The 23,280-nt window shown below is 47.1% G+C and overlaps 1 protein-coding gene across 5 annotated transcripts; it reads left to right on the top strand.

Annotated features, from left to right (window-relative positions):
• The first annotated feature begins 255 nt into the window (after window positions 1-255).
• On the top strand, window positions 256-23,147 carry RHPN1 (rhophilin Rho GTPase binding protein 1). Of its 5 annotated transcripts, none has more exons than XM_085536872.1 (15): window positions 256-462; window positions 6,350-6,465; window positions 9,430-9,558; window positions 11,354-11,429; window positions 11,795-11,872; window positions 12,998-13,122; window positions 13,517-13,683; window positions 14,010-14,197; window positions 14,322-14,478; window positions 15,893-16,012; window positions 18,004-18,198; window positions 18,334-18,410; window positions 19,618-19,764; window positions 20,320-20,478; window positions 20,792-23,147. In XM_085536872.1, the coding sequence occupies exons 1-15, from the start codon at window positions 361-363 to the stop codon at window positions 20,984-20,986; spliced, it is 2,031 nt and encodes a 676-aa protein (XP_085392998.1). In that variant the 5' UTR covers window positions 256-360; the 3' UTR covers window positions 20,987-23,147. The 5 variants fall into 5 exon arrangements, with proteins under 5 accessions (XP_085392998.1, XP_015711939.2, XP_015711940.2 ...); XM_015856453.3 differs by having other exon boundaries at window positions 20,789-23,147; XM_015856454.3 differs by having other exon boundaries at window positions 6,347-6,465.
• The last annotated feature ends 133 nt before the right edge of the window (window positions 23,148-23,280 follow it).

Genomic DNA, 23,280 nt, shown 5'->3' with positions numbered 1-23,280 from the left:
TGTGCCCAGATGTTCCGGGAGGGGGGGGGGGGCGGGGAGAAGCCCCTCCCCCTTGCGTGACGTCACAGCGTTCTCATTCCCACCGTTGCTACGGGCGACGGCTCCCCTTCCCCCCCCCTCCCCTCCGTTCACCTCGTCGCCATCTATTGGACAGCGACTCCGCCCATCATCACCGTTCCCTTATCTTATTGGTTGCTTTCTCCTTTCGCCCCGCCCCACTGCCTTAATTATGCTCCGCGCCGCCTGGAGTCCCCTTCAGTGTTGAGACTTGAGGGGGGAAGTGAGGGGGTGAAGAGTTCTTAAGGGGGGGGGGGGGGAGGGGGTATTTTGGGGTTATATCCCCCTATTCCCCCCCTGGAAATGATGGTTTCTGCTGTGGACGAGCAGAACATGGTTGAAGGAGGAGAAGGAGTTGGGGGTTTCGCCCTATTACGAGCCTTGAAGAGCGGCAGTGCCCGGAAGGTGAGGCCTGAGGTTATGGGGTGGGATTGGGGTTTAATGGGTTTTAATCCCCCTCCTCCATAATAATGTTATTTAAGGGTTAAAGTTTAGGGAATAATGTTCTTTAAGGTTTAAAGTTTGGGGAAAGGGGGGTGTTGGCCAGTTCAATCTGAACTTTAAGGTGCTGTTTGGGGGGTGAGAATATAGGGTTCCCCCCCCGCCCCCCTTCTCTTTTGGTTTCCTTTGGGGTATATGAAGCCTCCTTAGGCCTAATATCATCGTCTGAATACCTACCCTGCTCCTTTTAACCCATTTCTTCCCCATTTCATCTTATTTTGCCCCCCCTCTATTCTAAAAGCCCACTTACATTCTGGTGATGCTATCAGCCTTGTCCCCCCCCTTTATCCTCCTTTATCCTGTATATAAAGCCCCCCTAGGCCCAATATCATAGTCTGAATACCTACCCTTCTCCTTTTAACCCATTTCTTCCCCATTTCATCTTATTTTGCCCCCCTCTATTCTAAAAGCTCACTTACATTCTGGTGATGCGATCAGCCTTGTGCCCCCCCCCCCCCGCCCCTTTATCCCACTGAATATCTCTTTATTTCAGCTATTACCCCGCTGGTGCCGCTTGATTAATTAGTAACAGTAGGGTGAGCTCTGTCCTTGGGTGCCACCAACCCTACATTGAGTGCCAGGGTGAGCTTACACCCTCCTATCATTGCTCTATGAAGATCATAACAGCCACAAAAGCTGCCCCACTATGTCTGTTTCTTAGTGGGATTTTTCCACGCACCAATTCTATTAGCAGCTGGAAAAACCTTCACTCTTATCCCATCCCTTTTACAAAAGTAGTTATCCGGAAAACTTCTTATTTATTTACTTTTCTTTTGCTGCTTTTCTTCAGCCAAAAAGAGAACGGAGCGTGGATTGAAAGTGCAATCTATGGATTAATCTGACCCCGAATCGCTCGAGCCACTGCAGCTCTGAAGGTTGCAACCTTAAACCAGGCTGAGTTCACCCAGGGCTGTTTCTTGATAGCAGGTGCCGATTTGCAAAGGGAGATTAGCAAGGCCGCTTATTTCACATTTACTTGTGTGAGGTTTTTCCTTCCTTCACTCTATTCTGCTTTAAAGTGCTGGGAGAGAATAACACAGCAAAACACTACGAAGCTTTAAGGGGGAAAAACCTATTATAGGACATGCAGCATCTCTCCTAACATGGTTTTTGAAGCGATCCAATGGGATTTCCTATTAATACTATCAATTTTGAAGCACGCTCTCACTATAACCAGCACTTTTCTTCACTCAGACTGTGGGTGCAGCCCCACACGTTCATCTTCTCATAGGGGAATCACCAACACTATGGCACTGCTCACTATCTTCTTTTGCTTTATGGGGCCATGGATTTGATGCATCTGTTTCCTATTGGCTCTATGCCCTGGCTCCCATGGCACAAAGTACTACAGCAACTGAATCGTCCCATAAATGCAAGCTCTGAGTTGAGATTTAAAAGCCCAGTGCCCCCATTTCCCTCCCCCTTTGCCTTTTTTTTCCCCCCCCTGTGGGCACTTTGGGTAGTTTAAAACCTTAATCCTCAGCCCGTTTGTTAAAGGGCCTGTGTGATGTAACCATATTCTCAATAAAGGTTTTAGAGGTTTTAGCTGGTAATGTCTCCCACAGGAAAAACAGCTTTCAGCCAGAGTGCTCCATGAGATTAGTTCTGTGATAAGGACTTTTCTATATAAATAGACATTAAAGGAGCAGAAGCTTTTACCGTGACTGACCTGTTGCCTTGCTGTAGCTGCTCACGCTCCAATCTGAAATGGGGAAATAGAGGAAATATTGATGGTTTTCTAAAAAGGAAGCTTTCAAAGCCTTGCTTTGGTGCCTGGAACAGCTCTTTGGGTTTTGTTTTCCCTTGTCCAGTGGCTAAACCAGGAACACTTGGCCACTTACCCTGTGCTGACCTAATCTACGACTCATGGTTTTACAGTGGGGGATAATAATGCTGGGTGACAGCTCTGGCTGCAATGAAATAGCAGGGCTTTTACACCAGAGTTATTCTGGCAATAAAAAAGGTGTGGGATGCCTGTTGCCCTATTGCTAGGGCAAGCTTTGTGGCTTCTGGACTACCTGAGCATGTAAAAATACGTCCCTCTTGGGGACAAAACCCTTGTGTATGACTGCTAGGAGACAATATTACATCTGAGAATGGATGGAAGCTGTGGCCATCACTTGCTAGAGAAGATTTAGGGTGAGCTGAGACTGCATCCATACCCAATGTAAAAGGTTGGGCTTGTCTTTAACTCTTTGGTCTCTTTATATGGGATCACCTACCTCTGCCTGCATTGCTCTTGGATCGTACTTCTGGGTTGGCTCATATGGGAACAGATTGGGTAGAAGGTGAAGAGATAAGGGTAGGTGATGAGATAAGGGTGGGTTATGGAACCAGATTCTGTTTGAGCTCCTGATGTTTTGTATTTATACTGGGAGCAGCCAACCTTGAGTTTTGGTGGTGCAAGGAGGGAATGGAGTAGAACTATGGAGGTCAAGGGATTGAAATCACCGTGGGATGTCTTCTCTTAAAGTAAAACAGGTTGTGTATTCCCTGGGAAGCAAAGGTTAGTTTCTATAAGTCACATATACAGCAGTCTGGGGTAATGAAGATGCAGCTGTGCTTTGCTTTGTGTATCCTGGTATCCAGCATCTCCCGAGTTGATTTCAGTTTGGTAGCTGTGATGGGCCCATGGTGGAAGCCCATGGTTTCTCTGAAGGTAGCAGCTCACCCTCACATAATTGCACTCCTGGCACCAAGGGTTTCTGTATGTTTACGTACCCAAATGTGTTGATAAGGATTGTGGCTCATATCTTTGCTCCCCTGCTTCTTTCTCCTTCAACCTCCATGAGCAGGTGTGGTTGGGTTGCTGGGTGTGCAGCCCAGGTCTGCACCAACCAATTGAATGTCTATGGTTTAGGCACAAACGAAACATTTTCAGCTTTCTTTTGTTTATTCTGTGAGCTGTGGGAGCATGATCCAGCCAATCTCTCCAGGTAACCAGGAGCACTTGGGGCTATAACCCCACTTCTTGGGGCTGTAACTAAATAGATTGTAGACTCCATTCTTCTCATTTTGATAGATTCATGCCTGGCATGTTACCATGCTCCTGAACTGTGAATTCCCCTTCAGACAGCACTTGAGTTTCCCTTCAGCAACAGGATCTGCAGATGCTGGAACCCCTTAAGCAACATAAAAATCATAGAATATCTCAAGTAAGGATCATTGAGTCCAACTCCTGGCTCCACAGGACCACCCAGAAATAGAAAGTCGTGCAGTGTTCCAAGTTGAAAGAGACGCCTGGATCTGGATTTCCATTTTTCTCGCTTATAACTGTACCAGCACATCCCAGGATTGCTTTCCTTTCTGACAGGTGCAGTGATTTGATGACTTCAGGTACTAAGGTTGTGCTTTTCTCCAGTCACTTTTGAGCTCCCATTCTTCCAGCAGAGGTGAAAGAGCAAGAAATTAGTCCTTTTGTACACTTCTTTGTTCTTTGGACTTTCTGGTCTCCACCTTTTCCCACAAGTGATTAGTGTTGTCTGTTATTATTGCCTAGAAGAAAAGCTGGGAGGCAGTGGCCTTGTTATTGCACCCAGGTCATAAATAAAGCCCTGGGTGTGCCTTGTCACTTAGGACGCATCTAGGCTTCATGTCCTGCTGTTTACTGGAGAGACAAAGAGCAGCATGCACTTGATGATCATCTCTAAGCAAACATTCCCTAAGGACTTGAGTAGACAAGGCAATCTAACCATGCAATTGCCTTATTTAACACTCCATAGTGTCTTCACACTTAGACACATAGTGTCTTTAACACTTCATAGTGCCTCCATGGTGGCCTTGAAGTTGTGACTTTGGTCTGTGCTGGCCAATGACAGTTCTTCAAGACTAATGGCAGAGCCATTGGAGGCTGAAAACAAGGTATGGGGAGACCCCATCTAGCCTCTAAAACCAAGAAATCTCAAGATCCTGCTTTGCCATCCTTATTTAGGCTTTGGTGTTGCAGCTTTTTGCTGTTGGTGTAGAAGCTTGTATGGGAATTGATAACTATCTTGCGAAGTCCTATTGAGGAAACATGCAATGTTGAGGTAGAAAAAGCCTTGCAGCTGCATAGCTTAGTGTCTCTTTTTGGGGTGAAGCCGAAGCAAATCTGAATGCCAAGACATCTTGGGTGTTGTCAGAGCATGTTTACAACAGAGCTTGCAAGAGTTCCTGAAAGGCACCTCCTCTGTTCCTGTCTGCAAAGCCAAGGTGATGGATGATTATCAGTGCTTTGATGTGGTAATGTCTTGAATTTTGTGCCTTGGTTACCTCTTCCATCCTTACTCAGCTTCCCATAACTCCTATATCCCCTATAGGTCTCAGCTCTGCCCCATAACCCCCTGCCCTCTATCCCTTATAGGTCTCAGCTCTGCCCCATAACTCCTATATCTCCTATAGGTCTCAGTTCTGCCCCATAACCCCCTGCCCTCTATCCCCTATAGGTCTTAGCTCTGCCGCATAACCCCTATATCCCCTATTGGTCTCAGGTCTCCCCCATAACCCCCTGCCCTATATCCTTGTGTGAGGGAGCTGCTATTGGGGCTGTTCATGTTTTGAATGGGGTTTAATGGCCTTTTTTGGTGGAGGGGGGGGTATGGTTAGAAATTCCTCATCCTTTTCTTTCTTCCAATTCCTGGATTTTTGCTTCCTAGGAAGCAGTGATATATGCAAGATGGTTGGGTTTGCCCTTGGTGAATCCAGAGGTAGAGTTTTCAGAGCACCCTTTTGTGTCTTTGCTCTTGGGTGTCTTAACATGGGATCTGTAAGCGGTTGGGGGTGTTTTCCTTAACAGAATAATCCCATCTCCATGCTTTCAACTTGGTCCTTGAGTCATTCTAATGAATTGGTAGATCACTGTAAAGCATTAAGCCTATAGACTTACAGTCCAGATGGAGAGACTGTGATTCTACAGTGTCCTGTGTACCAATTAGGAGCTGAAATCATCTTAATGAAAAAGTCAGTGTTAATCATGGAACGTATTCAAACTGGGCACCTGTTATTGGACATCACACATGAGGCATGAATTCCCACAAAGCAGACCCTGTTGGAGCTCAGTTTAGCCTCTTGAGTGACAAAATCCACGCTCTTAAATGGTCCTTTCCCAGAGAATATTTTTACCCAGGCATCTTTCTTGCACAACAGAAAGAATCTCTGCTTGGACAGAGCTTTTTGTGGTCGTGGATGCAGAGATGCTCTTTGTGGCCTCAGTTCTGCCTGGAGCATCATATAGTAACCTCCTGCCCTTGTGGGATGCAGGGATGTTGCCATCTGCTGTTTCCTGAAGCCAGCAATTAAATGTGCTCCCCATCTGCAGGAAGTCTGAGCTGAAACTCCATGTAGGAGGCAGGGATGGAATGAATTTATTGCTTTGTGCAACTTGTATCTCCGTCCCGTGAACTTTTGACTTGCATCCCCTTGATCCCTTGTAGCCAGCAGGAGATGGTTGCACTTACAGATGTAGCCCTTGAGCTCAGGAACAGATGTGATGCTATGTGAGCTTGTCTGCACCCCCACCATAGTATGGCTTCTTTTCACTTATATTGTATCCAGATGGCAAGACTTCAGTAAGGAGATGCTTAATTCCTGTATCCCTTCACTGCCGTACTTAAGAAGCCTTTTCTGAATAGCTTAGAAAACAAATTTACTGTAAGCGACAGGTGTTATCCAGTAAGTGGCTCTGCCTCCTGCTGCAATGCTACTCCAGTGATGGGGTAATGCAAGACTATGCATGAGAGCAGCAGGGGATGGAGCAGGATAAGGGCCAGTTGCCATGATGTTGTGATGAAACCTTATTCCTTTCTCTCAGCAGGGCTGTGACCCTTTTGCCCAGACCCAGCGTAGCAAGCTGCAGCACCGGAGGGCAAGGATCAACCAGCAGATCAACAAGGAGATGAGGATGCGTGCTGGGGCAGAAAACCTTTTCAGGTGAGTCCTGGACCCTGAAGCATCCATCTGGTCCAGGGATTTGGCTGGGGGGGGTGGAAATGTAATTATATATACTATATACTCCACTATATAGAGGAGAAGGGGGTATAAAACTGTGCAGGAAACACCTGCAGGCTGCTTGCAGAAAAGGAATGGTTTTGGATTATCAGATGCTTTTTCTTCACGTTTTTCAATCATTTCCCCTCCCTTAAGAGGCAATTTCATCTCCTGCTTGCACAAGGTTTTTCCTTTAAGCCACATCAGTTACCAAACAGCTGCTTTTTGCCCTAGTGATGCTTGCTTAGGGCTCCCATGGCTGTACCTTGCTTGAGCTTTGCAGCACTCACCCTGGAAATGCCTGCCCTGTGTTCAGTGCTGTGCTGATGCAGTGGGGGTTAATGACAAGTGGTTGTTTCTAATGCCCTGCAAGCCTGTTAGAAAGCAGACTGGGAATGGATGCAATTATGGAAACTAATGTTGAATTGGGATTGAGCTCTGAGTGCAGACATCCTGCATGATACCCCCCAGTAAGTGGGTCAAATCCAGCTTTATTTAAAAGAGAAAAGCTGTCCCAGTAATTCCACCCAAGGAAAATCTGTTGGGATAGTCAAGCATTCCTTTGCATACAGACACAGCCCAGCAGCTCTCCATCCTGCTACTAGGGTGCCTTTGTGGGATGGCACGAAAACTGCTGTTTCTGCATGGCATTCAGGTCACAGCTGGTTCAGCACATTATTGCCATTCCTAAAGAGGGGTCGTGATGAAGTCATGATGCAATAGCCTGATGTCTAAAAAAAATAGAACATCTACTGCCTTTCTAACCTGTAGATGACCTTCTTTATAGCTGTAGAGTGTGTATCAAGTTCCTGTAATAAATATGAACAGGTGTGTGGGCTTGTTAAGATATTTTTCTTTTACGAAGACTGCTTTTTTTCATGGTTATCATGTGATTTTTTTAGTGTTGTTCCTCCCACCCTCTCCAATAAAGCAAATATTTTGTTGGATTGGGCTGATTTGATGTCAGTGATATGTACAGCTGAAAGAAAGCAGCTATCAGTGTTCTACCACAGCAAGTAATAGAGTTTAACAGGTGGCTGAGAACAGGATCCCCTGGAAGATGGGATCCTGGAGACAGCGAGGTATGAAGCCCTGAAGGACCATAACTCACCTAATTAAAACGTCTGTGAGACCTCCATGTGCCACTCCACGTGCTTCACCTTTTGTTATGAAGAGAAAAAGAAATCCCCTTAAAATATGCAGCCTCAGCAGCAAATGTGCCCAGCTGTGGTTTTGGTGTGGAAAAGTGTGCATCAGAGCTGTTCTACCTCCTCCCTCACCAGGGAGTGAGCAAAACTATGATGCAAAAGCCGTATTAATTACTTGTCCAGGGAAGGGAGGGATTGTTTTCCTGCAGGGCAGAGGCAAAATGCACTGATGGGGCCCTTTTTTGGCTGGATCAGCGCTTTGGATGTGCTTTAATAGCAATGATGTTTCCTTCCTCCCACCTTCCCTCTAGTCGAGTTTACAGCTGATATGTGGTTTTGGGGGTGGGCTTTTGGAGTTTGTAAACGTTGAGGGGAAGAAAATGAAGGCTGTGCCTTAAATTAAAGGCTGAGAGGGGAAGATCATAATAAATTCTGAGCAACAACCTTTTTAGACTTGACTTGCCCTGACCTAACAAATCTATTCAAAATGCAAAGAACAACTCAGCCTTTAGTGAAGTTTGCAATTCCTCTCCATTCTTGGTTTCAAAAAGCCACTGTAAATCTCAGTGCAGTTTCCTAAGCTGTTCAGTTCCCTTCCCTGGAGAAGCTGCCATGAATGGCACGTTGGTGAAAAATGCACACAGTGTTTGCTCAGCATTATGGGGCTGTAGGGTTTTTTTTTGTGTATTTTTCTTCTTGCTGGGTAAGTAAATCAGCAGTGGAAACTCTTTCCTTGTTCAAATGCTGGGGTGCAATGAAGATAAAGGTGTTGCCAGTGAACCAATTCTTTTTAAATAACTCAGAAATCTTTGTTCAACATTAAGCAAACAGCTGATAATTCCACTTTGTGTGCTCTTATAGAGATCAATGCCCAGCGTGAAAATACCAAAGCCTTTACCAGCATATGTTTGCTCCTTGTGCTACTGATACACAATTGCTTGCTCTTAAAAATGGCCTCTCTGAGAGGTTCTGTGCTGCAAAAAGCACTTGCAGGATGCAGAATGAAGTGGTCCAGGGTTAAAAATGTTCATTCTAAATCTGAGAGCAAGCAAAACTGTCTTGGAGGTGCAGAGGAGGAGACTAAAGAGCCATCATCTTGAAGGAAAATCAGCATAGCTCGTCAGGTCAGAGCAAAGGCCCTGATGGATGATGCCAATAATAAACAAAAGCAATGTGTTCTGCAAAATCTGGGGCTGAACAGAGCTCATACACATGGTGTTTTTACTGCATCCCAGTGGGGCTTGGTGTGATTTAGGGTAAGCAGCCAGAGAGTCCCTTTCAGAGAGTCAACAATTGCTCGCCATTGGCTTTGCTTGGCTGCTGGGTTATCTCTCCCTGCTTTAGTTTGGAGCAGATAAGGAGGGTATAATCAGCCTGGGAGTTTGCTTTGCTGAGAGCAGGCAGCTTGCTGCAGCTGAAATCAATCCTTGGTGTTTACATCTCTTGACATGCATGAGGGGGAAGGGAGGGGAGAGTGCTGCTAATGGGTGAGCATGGCAAACCTGGTTATTTGCACACACAGGGAAGTTCTGTTTTAAGAGGAGGTCTAAGCATGAAGCAAAGCTTTTGTTTGGTGTGGGCAGACACCTGAGTGCTTATAACCAAAGCCAAAGATGTGCTGGAGATGGGAGCATGGATGAAGCTCATGAGCAATACTGCTTGAGAGTCATATACGTTGCTCTAGGTTTATTTAGTTGCTGTTCTTCAACTCAACCAGGCTTTTACAGGGAGATTTGATCCATGCAGTGTTATCTTGCAGAGCCACCAGTAACCACAAGGTCAAGGAGACGGTTGCGTTGGAACTGAGTTACGTGAACTCCAACCTGCAGCTGCTGAAGGAGGAGCTGGAAGAGCTGAATAGCTGCATGGATGTCTACCAGAATGACAGGTAGTAGGTTTTGCTTGGGGGGTGGCTGGAGAATAGAAGATCAGGGCATGGGATAGATTGGCTCTCCTTGTCCTGAGCATCCTTCTAGATCATGATGGTTTCCAGTGGGATATTTAAGTAATTAAAACTGTACCCAGTCTCTTGTTCTAGCTGATCTTCGGCTGGTTTCTTTTCCTATCCAAGGGTATTAGGTTTTTCCCCCTCTTTCTGAGGTTAGACCTTTTGCTAATTGAGAAGTTCTGTCGCTTTGAAATGCTTACCCAGTCACCTCACGCTTCACTCATTAAAGCCATTTCAAGGAGGTGAGAAAAGCAGAAATCACAAAGGCTGAAAAGGCCAGGGATGCTGCAGCAACCTGGAGCTACAGAAGTTAGTCCAAAACAGCTGGATGGTGTCCATAAATCCATGTGCTTTGCTCATTGTCTTGTCCTCCTTTGAGGAGGTTGTTCTGCTTCTGGGGGCACAAAGTGCTGCAGGCAGCATCACTGACTCCATCCTGTTTGCTGCACTGCTGCTAAGTGCAGAGCAAGGACAATCTGGATGTGTGAGTGTTGCATTAGGGTTTCAGAGAGAAGAGGAGGGTTGAGGAGGCTCCACCTGTGGTCATCAATAACCTTCACTACCCTGGATGTTTTCCCTCTTTCCCAACAGCGGGATGGTGATGGGAGATTGCAGTTTGGACTCCCAGGATTGCAGGCAACCTCCCTGAGCTATGCCCAAGTGTTTGTTTTGGTTCAAAAAGGAAACAATAGCAACAGCAACCCCCAAACTGTGCCTAAACCAAACAAAAGCTCCTTTGTTTGCTCTGGACATTGGATTCAAATAGAAATCTTGTTAGAGAATAAGCAATAATGGCTTTCCTGCTCTAATTATAGCTCTTGAAGCTGTTTATTCAGTGAGCGTGAATAGACCAAAGTGTGGGTGCAACCCCTGCTCCCCAGTTTAACCCTCCTTGGCCTGTGATGTGCTAATCCATGTTTCTGCTAATGTGCACTTTCTGAAGATAATGAGACATGGCTGTTGTGCAAATCTGGTCTGTTGAGGGCCTGATCCTGCCTGACCTGCCTCACTTCTTGCATTCAGTGCAAGCTGGGAACCCACCAAAGGTTCTCACCTTATATATGTATACAAGAGGCAGAGGTTGGGACCAATTTGAAAGCTTTTGCAGAGCAACAAGATGGTAATTTTATGCATGCTGAAGGCCATCACTTATTGTCAGCAAAAAAAAATAGCAACAAAATCCCACAAAAGATGATCCTTCCTGAAAGTCCTACGATTCCTTCCTCGGTTCTGTGCAAATGCTCTGCTTTACTGCTTTACAAACCACTCCCAGCTGGGTGTTACCAATGTCATCCTAATCTGCAGTGTTTTACAGTATCGACCTGGCTGTGCGATAAGTGCTATTAATAGCCAACTGCTTTTAATAGAGGCAGCAAATTTCAATATCAGGTGGAGCTGCACTCCTGAGCTGGTCCTTATCAGCAAGTCCTTATCAGCGACAAAGCCCAGATTAACACGTAGGAGCTCGTGAATCCATGACCTGTGCACACATCACTCCCATTTCTCAAGTGCTGTTAATTAAAGCAGCTTCATCATTGCAGCCTGATGTGGTTGCTGTTGTATCTGTCAGAGATAAAAGCTGAAATTTAAGTAATATGGCAGATTTGAGGTTATCAGCATGTTTTCTGTGCACGTCTCGGGGCAAAGCATGTCCCTCTGCTGGGCAAAATTGGGTTCTCTTCTAGTTTTGCTCTTCAAAAAAACATCCATCAAAGAGTTTGTTGTCTTCTTCCAGTGAGTCCATCAGCGTCCCCATGATTCCTTTAGGCCTGAAGGAGACAAAGGAGCTGGATTTGCTGGTGCCACTAAAGGTGAGTGAAGGGGGTTTGCCCACAAGGTGCAATGAAGATGGATGGAGGAGTGAGGACTTGCACTCTGGGGATGTTTCTTCACTTGGTCATGGTTGGGAGCTGTAGAGAAGATGCCACATCAGTTTTGGAACAATTATAACAAATATATGTAGGTGGAGAAAATGGCAGGGGGGAAAGGAGATGGGGGGGTCTGGAGCTATGGGAAAGGAATGTATTTTCTGTTGTAGTGGAGAAGAAGAGCTGAGTGGGGTGATTACTTTCCATATTGTAAGTTTTCATGCAGGGAGAGCTGACAAGTCACCCTTTAAGTCCTGAATACTTGTTTCTAATGGTTATTCAGGTTTTTCTTTCCTTTCACCATCCAGGACTTCATCAGTGAGCACTATGGAGAGGAGGGTGTCATGTTTGAAAAAGAAATCAAAGAGTTCATGGAACTGCGGCAGGTCGGTGTCCCTTAAGATGCAAAGCCTTACTTTGATTTGTCAAGAATTACCCATTGGAGGTGCTGTATTTTGCTCTGGGTACCTTAGTGCTCACTGCAAACTGCACCCTTGTCCTCATGTCTCGGGGTGCTGCATCCTTGGCTTCAGTTCAGAAATTACGAAAAGATTACAGACCTTTTGGTAATTGTTTTCTATCTCCATAATGGAGTCCTTTAATGACCTGATAACCTAGAATGAACAGCAATAAAAATACCATGCCATCCATTATTGTTGTTTTGTGAATAGTTCACCTCTGGCAAGGCTAAATGACTGCTCTCTCTCCAGCTAACACGCAGCGTAGTGCTTGGAGAAGAGGAAGTGTAGAGCAATCCGGTGAAGGTGAACTTTATTCTCTCCTACAAAGCAGCTCTCATAAGTAACCTCAGTTTTGCCTTGCCATGAAGCTTTGATCTTAAGAGCGGAAAGAAAAGGCTTTCTCAGGCTTTATGAAGGTCCTGATCCTGTTCTTTGGGCTGTGGGAGTGGTGCCCTGGAAAGCCACAAGCTGGGAAAAGACTCGTGACTGAAACTAGGAGACCTCTGGCACTCCTCCCCGTCTCGAGTCAAAAGCCCAAGGATTTATCTGTTTTGAGGAAAAAGTCTTCTTTCTTTCTAGCATTAATTCCATTAGACTTTGCATGAATTTCTCTCTTTAAAAAAAAAAGTCAAATCCCAGCTTGGTTTGAATGAGTGCTGCCACCAGCATGGCTGGCTCATCCCTTGCTGCCAGGCTACTGCCTCTGATCTGTTTGCCCCAACTTTGTCTCCCCAGCCAAACAATCAGTTGCATGAGGGTTTGCCTCCTTTCAACCTTCTGAATAGCAGAGAAGCCACAGAAATAAAGCTTCTTTTTCAGCATTAATACAACCTTGCCTGCATGTATTAGGTGGTCCATAGGAGCTTAGCTCCGTGCCGTTGCCCTCATCCCCTACAATCCTGCCCACAGAGCCTTTTGGATAGGATTTCTCCCACCTGGGCTGCAACCCATAGGGTTGACCAGCATGTGCAGCACCTTAAATCTCATCTTTCTCTCCCATTCTCCTCTTTTCCTCCCAACATGTCTCTTCCCTCTCTCCCATCCCTGCAGGCGATGCGTACCCCCAGCCGGAATGAGGCTGGACTGGAGCTCCTGATGGAGTATTATAACCAACTCTACTTCCTCGACAGCCGCTTCTTCCCTCCCAGCAAAAGCCTGGGTGTCTTCTTCCACTGGTTGGTGCAGCTTTTCCCATCCGTGCATAATTACTAATGGGGAGTGGGGAGGGAAGCAGGGCCAGGCTTCCTCCACTGGGTTTTCCTAGGGGTTCATCCTTCCTCTGAGCTCCATCATAGAGCAGCCAGTGTCAAGAGCTGGGTTTCTTTCTTGCTTTTGGTTTGATGATGCTGCCTTTGATGGATCTATTGAAGGATATAGGGGAAAGTGAGGCTCTGAGGATGCGTGGTGGTTGAAAGAGAGTCTGTGCAAAATGTTCTGAAGGCCTCTTGTTGGTCATCTTGAACTAGCTGAACCTAAAGGGTTCTTAACAACTTAAAATTCTATCATTAGGTGGGAGCAATGGCTGATGGCCTTGATACTCTCATCCCTTCTGGCTCTTCCCTTTTCCAGGTACGACTCGCTGACAGGGGTTCCATCCCACCAACGGGCACTGGCCTTTGAGAAAGGCAGTGTCCTCTTCAACATCGGAGCCTTGCATACCCAGATTGGGGCACGGCAGGACCGTGCCTCCCTGCCAGGGCTCAACCAGGCTATTGATGCCTTTCAGAAGGCTGCTGGTATGTGGGTTTTCCTTCTCTGTCTCCTTCTCCACCTCTGGGTAGTGGTCAGAGCAGGGCTAATATTTCATTATGGCAGTGGTGATGTGAAGGAGGGGAATCAGTTCTGCAAAGAGTGTTAGAAGAGTCTCCAAGGGATTGCTGTCAAGCAAGACCACCTAGAGCAGATTGCCCAGCACCATGTCCGGGTTACTTTTGAGCATCTCCAAGGAGGAAACTCCACAACCTCTCTTGGAACCTGTGTTCAGGCATGGAAAAAACCTTCATGCTCCAAACCCTCCTCACTTGTCAGCCTAGTAGCTCCCAGCATTTTCTCTCTTGAACAGGTGCCTTTAACTACTTGAAGGAAAACTTCTCCAATGCTCCCAGCCTGGATATGAGCACTGCTTCCCTCAACATGCTGGTGAGGCTGATGGTCGCTCAAGTCCAGGAGTGTGTTTTTGAGAAGGTGACCTTGCTGCATGCCCAGAAGGACTTCCTCACATGGCTGCAGCTCGCTCAGGAGGCAGCCAAGGTAAGATCATCCCAAAAAGATCCCCATAGTCGCTAAGAGGAATGACAACATGCTGTCACTACCACCCAATGAACATGCTAGTTTCCAGCCCATACATCACCTGTTTGTGCATTGACACCCACAGGTGGAAGATGCCTACTCACTGGTGCACCAGACAATGACCCAGGCTCATGTGAAGGATTATGTTCCCTTCTCATGGACCACCATGGTCCATGTCAAGTCAGAACATTTCAAAGCCTTGTCCCACTACTTCGCTGCCATTGCTCTCTGTGACTGCCCAGGTGAGTGCTGTGGCTCAGAGTCTGCTGCTCAGCTGAGCGCTGCCTTCTTGTCTTGATGGTCTTAGAGGTCTTTTCCAACCTAATGTAAAGTAATTCTCTGCTTCTATGTAGCAGCCTGGTGTTGGGGAGGCATTGTGAGAAAGAATTAAAAGGAATCTTGTATAGGATCCCGTGCATAGATTCTTTTGGGATGCTCTGAGCTGCTGACCATGCTGATGGGTTCAGTAATTTGTACACAGTGCAGATGTCCCCCATATTTCTGTTCATGACTTGCAAGGTGCTTGCAAAGTCCCCCTTCAATCTGGGTGTGTGTTCCTACCTGAGCAGCCTCCATACCCACTTAATTATATGCTGGACCAGCAAAGGGCTTCATAAAAAAAACAGCAATAAACTCTCATAAATCAAGAAATCCCTGAGCTACTTAAATTTACTTCTGCCAGGCTGCCCTGGGTGTCTGCATGTGGTGTGGTTGTACCAGAGCTGGGTGACGTGGCTACAGGGAGCCAGCTGGAGTGTGGAAGCAGGATGTGACCCATAAGTTCCATCTGTGCTGTCACCATGGTCCTGTACAATCGATTTTGTGTCAGGCTGAGTGTTTGGAGGCGGGCAGCTGATGCATGTAGGAACTTGTGGTGTTGAACCACCATGTGCTAAGGACAGAGTTGGAGGACTCCTGCAGGTCTTCTTCTAGGGTAGGTTCATCTTTTTGGCCAGAAGCAGCATTCATAGCACTGCCATGAGCCCAGAGGTATTGCAGGGCTTGAGATCACTAAGCTGCTGGGCTTGTGCATTGCAGAAATGGGATTGAACAAGGACAGCTGCTGGGGTGGAGATGGAATAGGGTTGGATGCCATGGGGATGAAGACAGAAATGGCAGAAGGATGTGATTGAACCAGGTTTGCACAAGGGATGGGGCCAAACTCTTCCCTGAAATTCTGAAGCTCTTTGCCTGTCCAAATAACATGAGACACTGGAAGGAGCACAAATCTGCAGGAGATCCCTGAGTCAGGGGGTTTGTTTTACATCAGCACCCTGCAGAGATCTCATGTTCCCACTCTCTACATCTCCAAGTATGAACTCTGGTCAAGAATAATGAATCCTTTGTTCCTCCAGATGGCTGGCAATAAGCTCCAGCTCCTTATGCTGCTGTGGGTACTGGAATAGGACAAGCCAACCCTGGAGATGCTCAGAACCAATGCCAGGGATGCTGACAGGGTTTTGACATCTCCTGCAGTTTGGACCAGCAAATCCACAGGGCTCTTTTACTTGCTTGTGCCCGGGAGAGGAGGCTGCTGTATAAGCCAGAGAGGCAGGGAACAGCTCTGGATGAGAATAATGGTGTAGAAATCAAGCCTGCTGCGGTGCTTGGAACAATGTCTTGACTTTTTTTCTGCATTCCTTTTGTTTCTGTTAGTGGCGTCTGATGCTGAGCTGCCTGAGCATGAGAAGGCTTTTCTCCAGTTCCATGTCACCATGCCTGAGGGACCATCACTTCGTGTCCTACTGCAGGATCCTGAAGAGAGAAGGAAGCTGGGTGAGCACATGCATAGGGGCAAACTGCCAGGCTTGGGGAATGAAACCCTGAATCCTTGTGGGAATGGTATTCATGGAGTCATAGAATAGCTTGGGTAGGAAGGGACCTCAAAGGTTGTCTACTGTCCACTCCCCCAAGCTTCTAGTGATGAACTCCTGCAGGACCTCTCTATGCAAAAACACCTTTTGTTGGAAAGAACCTCTCCTGGGAAGGCAGGGAAGCATTGCAGTGTTCCCTATTAAGGTGTTGAGGACAGCTCATGATACTTGTATTGACACATTTTGCCAGGTTAAGCAGTAAAACCCCAGGCACTTGAGACAGGTAACATCACGCAACACAGCACAGAGAATTCCTTGGGGACCTGGAGCTTTTGCAAAGGGGCCTGGCTCAAGCTTGCAAGCTTGACTTGACGAGGAGAAGCAGTGAAGGCTGGGGGTGGCTTTTTTTGCTGCATCAAAAGGCTTGGAAGACGAGAGCTTCCTCCCACGCAGATTTTTCAGCTTCAGGGAAGAGACACAGCGTTGCTTATTCAGCTGAAGTCATGTTTTAGCAAAGAGGCAGGAGTGAGAGCAAGCTCAGTGCCCTGCTTCTGGGGTGTCGTCTTCTGCTTGCCTCCTCCACAAGCTGCCTCTTGGTCTTCTTTTTCCAAACAGTCTCCTTTCAGTGCTGGCTTTTGAAAAATTCATGTGCAGACACCAACTCCAGCTCTAATTTTGGCCTGTAGGAAGGGAAGAAACTTGCAGCATTATAACCATCTCCTTGGAATGATTATTTTTTTCTTCTCCTTCTGTTACCACATGGTCTTAGAACACTGTGTTTTATTCTACCAGTTTCAATAAACTGGAGCTAGAAGCTTGCACAACTTCCATTCCTGACGTGTATATTCCATGCTCTTATCTATTTGTTCATTGCTGTAAATGCAGAAGTTAGTGATAAGTCATTAAAACCTACTTACTGTAACACTTTCCTGCCTAGGAGTGAGGCTGGTTGTGGGTGCTAGCATAGAATATGATAGATGCGTTCGATAAGATTATTTTGGAGAGTCCATTCCTGTCTGTTTTTCATCCAGCCTCAAAATCCTTCCTTGATTGGCATCTTGCACAGAGCAGACATCTTCAATCTGTGGTCCCTCTCACTCAGAGCTAACTCCATCATCTCGCTGGCTTATGTTGCCACCGTGTGTCCTAAAGCTGTAAATGCTGCAGGCACACATGTATCTATGATGCGTCCCTCTCTCTCTCTCTCTATATATATGTCTTGATCTTTAGCTTATATCAGATATATGTACTGTTGTCGCAGTCTCTTGCAAAAGGGTTGTTGCAGAGTATTCTTGGGGCATTTATTTGCAGAACATTGGGATTTCTTTGTCTGCTTTCTTCACAATTTGTTTTCACAAAGTTGGAAATATTATCATGGTCAGTTGAGAAGTGGAAAGTGAGAAAGGGCACCAGAAGAGATCTTCAGGGCATGGTGAAGGCTGTGCTTAGCCTAGAAAAGAGGCATCTGCAACAGATCTCCCTGAAGCTAAAGTGCGGTCACCAGGAGAACAGGGCTCAGTTGTCCTCTGTACCCACCAGGGACACGAGGCAGTGGAGAGAAGTTAATATGCAGAGATTTAGGTTAAGGGATAGGAGGAACTTCAGGGGGGTGGTGGTGCCAGCCTCCCTCTCCGGGTGACGGCAGCATCATCACCAGTAATTTTTTTTTTTGGGAACATCTGCCAGCCCATCTCCAGATTCACTCAGAGGAGTGAAGTAGGTCACCCTTCAAGGTCCCTTTCCAGCCCTCCATTGGGGGCTTGAGCTGACGGCTGGGACCTACTCCATTTAGAGCCCGTTGGCAGGCTGTGAACGTGACGGGGCCGTCCCTGAGTCACGTCGGGTGACACAGCCGCGGAGGCTGCTTTAATCCGTGGGCAGCTGAGCAAGCGACAGAGCCTGAGCTCGGAACCGTGCTGAGCTCTTGGGCTGTCATCTCTCTGCTTTCCGCAGGCAAAGCTCACCTAAAGAAAGCCATCATGAAGCATGAGGAAGCCATGAGGATCCACGGCTTATGCAAAATACTACGGAAGATGGACATCCTCCAGGAGGTCCTCTCCTTTGCCCACAAACGCTCGCTGAGCAAATACTCAGAAATCGACCACGAGGAGGATTTTTTTGAAACTGGAGATGCCCCAGATATTCACCGTAAGTGGTTTTCGGTCCGCTGTGGGTTTTTGTGGGTTGCACCTTTGCTATGTGGGCAGCAGGATGCAGAGGCGACAGCTGCCACTTTGGTTCCTTCCTGACCTGGTGAATATGCTTTTCTCCTCCTTCTATTAGCCAAAACACACCAGAAGCCGGAGATCAAATCACCCAGCTTCTCTCAGGTGAAGGTGACAGATCTCTTCCACAGGCTGGTACGTATAGCTCTGAGATGGGCTGGCCCCATGGGTGCAGATGTCACCTCTTCCCCTGCATGCTCTGTTTTCCTGCTTTCCTTCTTCCTGGTGCAGCTGCTCTCTGAGAAGGATGAGCCAGTTCCTTGTAGAAAGGACCTGGGTAGGAGAAAGGATGGGAGGGCATGGGTCCATCTCTGCAAGACCTAAATGGCTTGAGCCAGGGTGAAAAAACCCACAGTGAATATTATTGTGAAGCTCCTCCAGTGCACGGGGAAGCAGGCATGGGTGTTTTGGGTGGGTTTTAGGCTATTTAGGGGAGCAGAGCTGGTTGAGGGTAGTGTTATCCCTAGAGGTAACAGAACTCAGTCTTAGATATGTGGTGTTGACCAGCAGGCGCCAGTAGGAAAATCCCACCAGGTCCTTTATCTCTGCTATCTGTAGGCTAGTTGGGGTCCTGGGGAGAAGGGCTGAGCTTTGGGGCTGCCCTGGAGGCTGCAGTGACTGCGCTGTCCCTATCCCCCAGACATCTGAAGCCCATGTAGCACCTTGAGGAGAGAATGAGTTGATTGGGATATAACCAGCACTTCTGCTTTTGGGCAACCTGAGTGGAAGACAGGCAGGTATATCATGCTTCTGGGAGAACAGGAAAGATTTTTGGAGTGGTCTGACCCTGAAGGTGTGACCCATACCAATGCCTTGTGCACTACTGTTGACCACCCCAGACTGTTTCCCAGAGCAAGGCTGAGGTGAAAACCTCTTCCCTCTCATCCTTCCCCTTAGTTCCAGAAGTGGGGAGTTAAGGAGCCAGCTCTGCACTGGAGCTTTCTGTTTTGTTACTTCAAGGATTGCGGTGTCTGAAATGATGCTAACTCCCTGACCTTGATGAGACATTCACCTGCCTTGCAGGGAGGACGTCATAGAACCGTGACCTAAGCTGCTTCTAAGAGGATAGGAAAGGAGGACTCAGGTCCTTTCCAACCTGCACAAGCCTGGACTACTGCTCACAAAGCAATCTAATAAGTGCTTTTAGCTCCTCTAGACGTAAATGTCTTGGGTTTTTGGACTTGCAGGCATGGTAATACACTGGGCAGGCTCATAACTGCGTTGTCAAAGAGGTGCAAAGGACAGTCTTTCTTGTTCTTCCTCTTTTCCATCAAAGGCTGTAAGTTTTCACTGAGTTGCTCTTGCATTGAAAGGTGCTTTCCTCATTTCTGCTTTACCCCAGGGGCCCCTCTCAGTTTTCTCGGCCAAAAACAAGTGGTACCCAATGCGGAGAGTCCATCTGATGAGAGGAGAGAATGGCTTTGGGTTCACACTGCGAGGAGATTCCCCTGTCCTCATTGCTGGTGTCATACCAGGAGGCTGTGCTGCTGTGAGTACTCCGAGCCCTGATGTCCTCACAGGGTGCTTGAGGTGGGGGGGATCCTCCACTGAAGGATGTGATGTGGGATGGAACACGATATCAAACACAAATTAGTGCTGTGCAGACTTGCCATGTGAGCTTTGCAGTGGATCAGGATGTTTTCTGGCAGCACTTTTCTTGGAGCATCCTGGTGGGATGACCAAGTGGACCCCCTATCCCTCAGCACTGTGCTGCATCCTCTATGCCCCCCAGATCCTAGAATCTCCCTAATAACAGTCTCCTTAGCAGCAGGATTGCATCCTTTTTGTACAGCATTTAACCTAAGTTGAAGCTGGATATACTGTTATCACAGAGCTTGGGAATTCATTGCATGCTGCATACTGAGTGTGACCATCACCATGTTTGTGAGCTGCCAAGCAGCTGTAAAATCATTAATATGATGGCTTTGAGTATTTCGTGCTGTAGGCCATACCCAGCCTTCCCCATGCCCTGTATTTCTGCAAGATTGGGACCTGCTGGATGGGGAGGAAATCAATCAGACCTCATTCTCTTTTACCCCTGCAGGAAGCTGGATTGAAGGAGGGTGACTACATCATCTTGGTGAATGGCAAGGATTGCAGGTGGTCCAAGCATGCTGAGGTGGTGCAGCTGCTGAAGAGCACTGGGGAGGAGGGTGTGGAGATTGGAGTGATAACCCTGCAGGGCTCAGAGGGGCCAAAAGCTGTAAGTCACATTCTGAGCCTCAGATGGGAAGCTGAAGCTATGGGGGGTGAAGTGGGCTGTGATCTGTTTAAGGCTCAGCTCTGTCTCCAGCATGCAACAGGTTAATTTGCAACCAGCTTGGCAAATATAAAGCAGTTAGCAGCTTGCAAAAATGGAAAACATCTCCATTTTACTCTTAGCCTCAAGAAAAGTAAGCTGCTCTGCAGCACACAGAACTTTCCAAATGCCCTGGGGCAGGGCTGAGACCAAGCATTGTGTTTGCATCACCAGCTCAGTGCTGCCCTGTCTTTACTCATCTCTGCTCCCCAAGCAGGTGGAGAAGAAAGCAGCAGCAATGTCCTCTGGCAGCGGGCTGCTGAAAAGCAACAAGGAGAACAGCCGGAAGAGCCTGATGAACAGCAAAGGTGCCAGCACACTGCTTGTCTGGAACAAGAAGAGCAAGCGGAGCAAGAACAGCACTTACAGCATCCCCTTCACCACCGTGGGAGACAACGAGGCCATGTACTGAGGCTAGGTTGTATCCCGTGAGCTCTGGGGCTGGTTGCCTATTGATCCTCATGAGCTCTCATTGCTTCTATGGGCTGCGCTGGTGTCGTGGCCACATGGAGCATCCCTGATCCAGAGGATACTGGAACCCCCCTCTTTGGGGATGCACCACTGGTCAAAGCCTCTCTAAAGAGGTGAGAGATGCACAGCCACTGTTGCTGCTGGTTGCTGGACTCCTCATTCTCCTGCGTGTTAAACTCTATGGGGAAACAGTGATTTATTATTATTTTTTTTTGCTCTTAAGGGGTCGGGAGAAACTGTGCTTCAGGGTAAAGCAGAGTCTGGTTTGTGTCTTCTGCTCAGCACGAGGAGCAGCCAAACCAAACCCAGCCATTAAAGCAAAAGCTATAACCTTCTCTAGCATCTCTCAGGCTTTCTCTGCAAGGTAGAAGGCAGCACTGTCGCTGTGCCACTCATTGCTAGTGGAACCAGGTTGTTCAGAAGCATCCAGAAGATGGAGAGGGTTTCAGTTTTGCGAGCCCTGTGTTAACAAAACCCTTCAGGGCAAATGGAGATGATGTTTGACTCCTGTTTTTGGGAGAGGATTTTGCTCTGACATCAATGATGTGCAGTGTGTATGATTATTGGGGTCCGGCTCAGACCTGCCTCTTGTTAGGCTGCACTGAGCTGCATGTATAAGTCAGGCTGGACAGGACTCTGAGCAACCTGATCGAGCTGTAGATATCCCTGTTCTTTGCAGGGGGGCTGGACTAGATGACCTTTAAAGGTCCCTTCCAACTCAAACAATTCCGTGATTCTATCCCTGCTGTGATACAGCTTAGGGGTGTCCCAGCAAGCTGGGATGGCATTAACCATGTGCTTATCATCAGCTGGGAATGTCAGGTCTTCCATCAGGTAATCAGCAGAGGGGCAGAGTTTGGGCTACGCATTCCCTCGAGTTTTGCAAATAGGATAGACTTGGTCACATCTAGGCCAGCTCAGATAGAAATAAGAGCATGAGTTAGTGCTGTGCTGAATTGGGGCACTTGTGCAGGTTTGGGTTTTTTTTTTAGCTGGAACTCAGGCTTGCCCAGCAAGCACAGCCTGGCTGCACAACCTGCTTCTTGGGAAGAAAAGGGAAAGACTTTAACAGGCATTTGTTGTCTCGGTTCTTTTTTTTAATCAGTAGAGGTGGATTGCCCTAAATATGTGAGTAGATTAATAGCTAAGAGCCTTGTTTCTTACTTGGTATGAGATTAAAATTCCAGGAAGATAGCTCCTCCAGATTATTAAACTACTAAATTTGTGCTAGTATTGGATCTTGCACACGTTGCTAATACCCTAACACTGTGCTGTCAGCATTCGTACCAGAGCTGGCCTGATGGATACATGCATCTTGGTAATTGTACTGGAAATGCAGGGAGACTCGGAATACTCATAGATATATTGGCAAAATTTTCTCAATCTCATTTCTGCCTCATGCATTAGTTTTCTGAAAGCTAAAGAGCTGTCTGGTCCCTGAGTGCTTGGATGATCTTGGTAGGTATAAAATACCCTTCAGATGCAATTGTATTTTTGTACTTTTTAAGTTGTGATAAATATGTAGCGGGAGCTTCGTGAAACCAAGAGCGGGTTGGCAGAGAGATGTCACCACGATAGCATCCCCCATGATTTGACCTTCATTTCCCCTCTCTTTCCCTGTGCCCACGTGCCAAGCTTTCAGCTCTCATTTAAGAAGAACTGGAGGGGAGGCACTTCCAACTTCTGCCTTCCTTCCTGAGAATCCTCTCTGTTTGTGCGATGCGAGACCTAGACATCGTCAGACAGGATTATGGGCCTGGCTGCCACCACGGGGCCATCTGCCGCAGTCAGATTTTCTGCATAATCTTACCAGCTGCTCGGCGCGGGAGTGGTGAGATATGCAGAAAATGGCTGCCTGGCCCTTACGGCATCCTGAACACCTAAAATGTCTTGGAGCTAGAGATGTACTTATTAAATAGAAGCGTGGGCATCGTGGTTCCTCCCTCATCACCCAACCCTTCTGTTGGCATTGCTGGAGGGGGGTTGCATTTTGTGCAAGTTGGGTATTTTTCTTAACGCCAGTGTTTATGTTGTTGTTTTCTTTTTTTTAATTTGTACATGGACTCTCACCTTTTATGGATTAAAAAGCACTGGTTTGAAAACGCTTCGTAACGTGTTATTTTTTGCTAATTATAAGTGGATTGGGTACGCGAGTTGTGGCGAATCGAGTTGGCGAATAGGTCAGTTCTATGTAAATCTGGAACTGGGAGAGGTGGTTTGGCTCTTGTATGACCT

This window comes from Coturnix japonica, chromosome 2, assembly GCF_054131305.1.
Source record: "Coturnix japonica strain WE chromosome 2, WE-NBRP24, whole genome shotgun sequence".
In the NCBI taxonomy this organism is placed as follows: Eukaryota; Metazoa; Chordata; class Aves; order Galliformes; family Phasianidae; genus Coturnix; species Coturnix japonica.
The sequence above is the reverse complement of the archived record's forward strand: the minus strand, read 5'-3'. Positions and strand labels throughout refer to the sequence as shown.

Coding starts and splice junctions, on each gene's coding strand:
- RHPN1 (XM_015856452.3), top strand. CDS start 361: ATGATGGTTTCTGCTGTGGACGAGCAGAACATGGTTGAAGGAGGAGAA. Junction 463..6,346: donor AGAGCGGCAGTGCCCGGAAG/GTGAGGCCTGAG, acceptor CCTTTCTCTCAG/CAGGGCTGTGACCCTTTTGC. Junction 16,013..18,003: donor TGAAGAGAGAAGGAAGCTGG/GTGAGCACATGC, acceptor TGCTTTCCGCAG/GCAAAGCTCACCTAAAGAAA.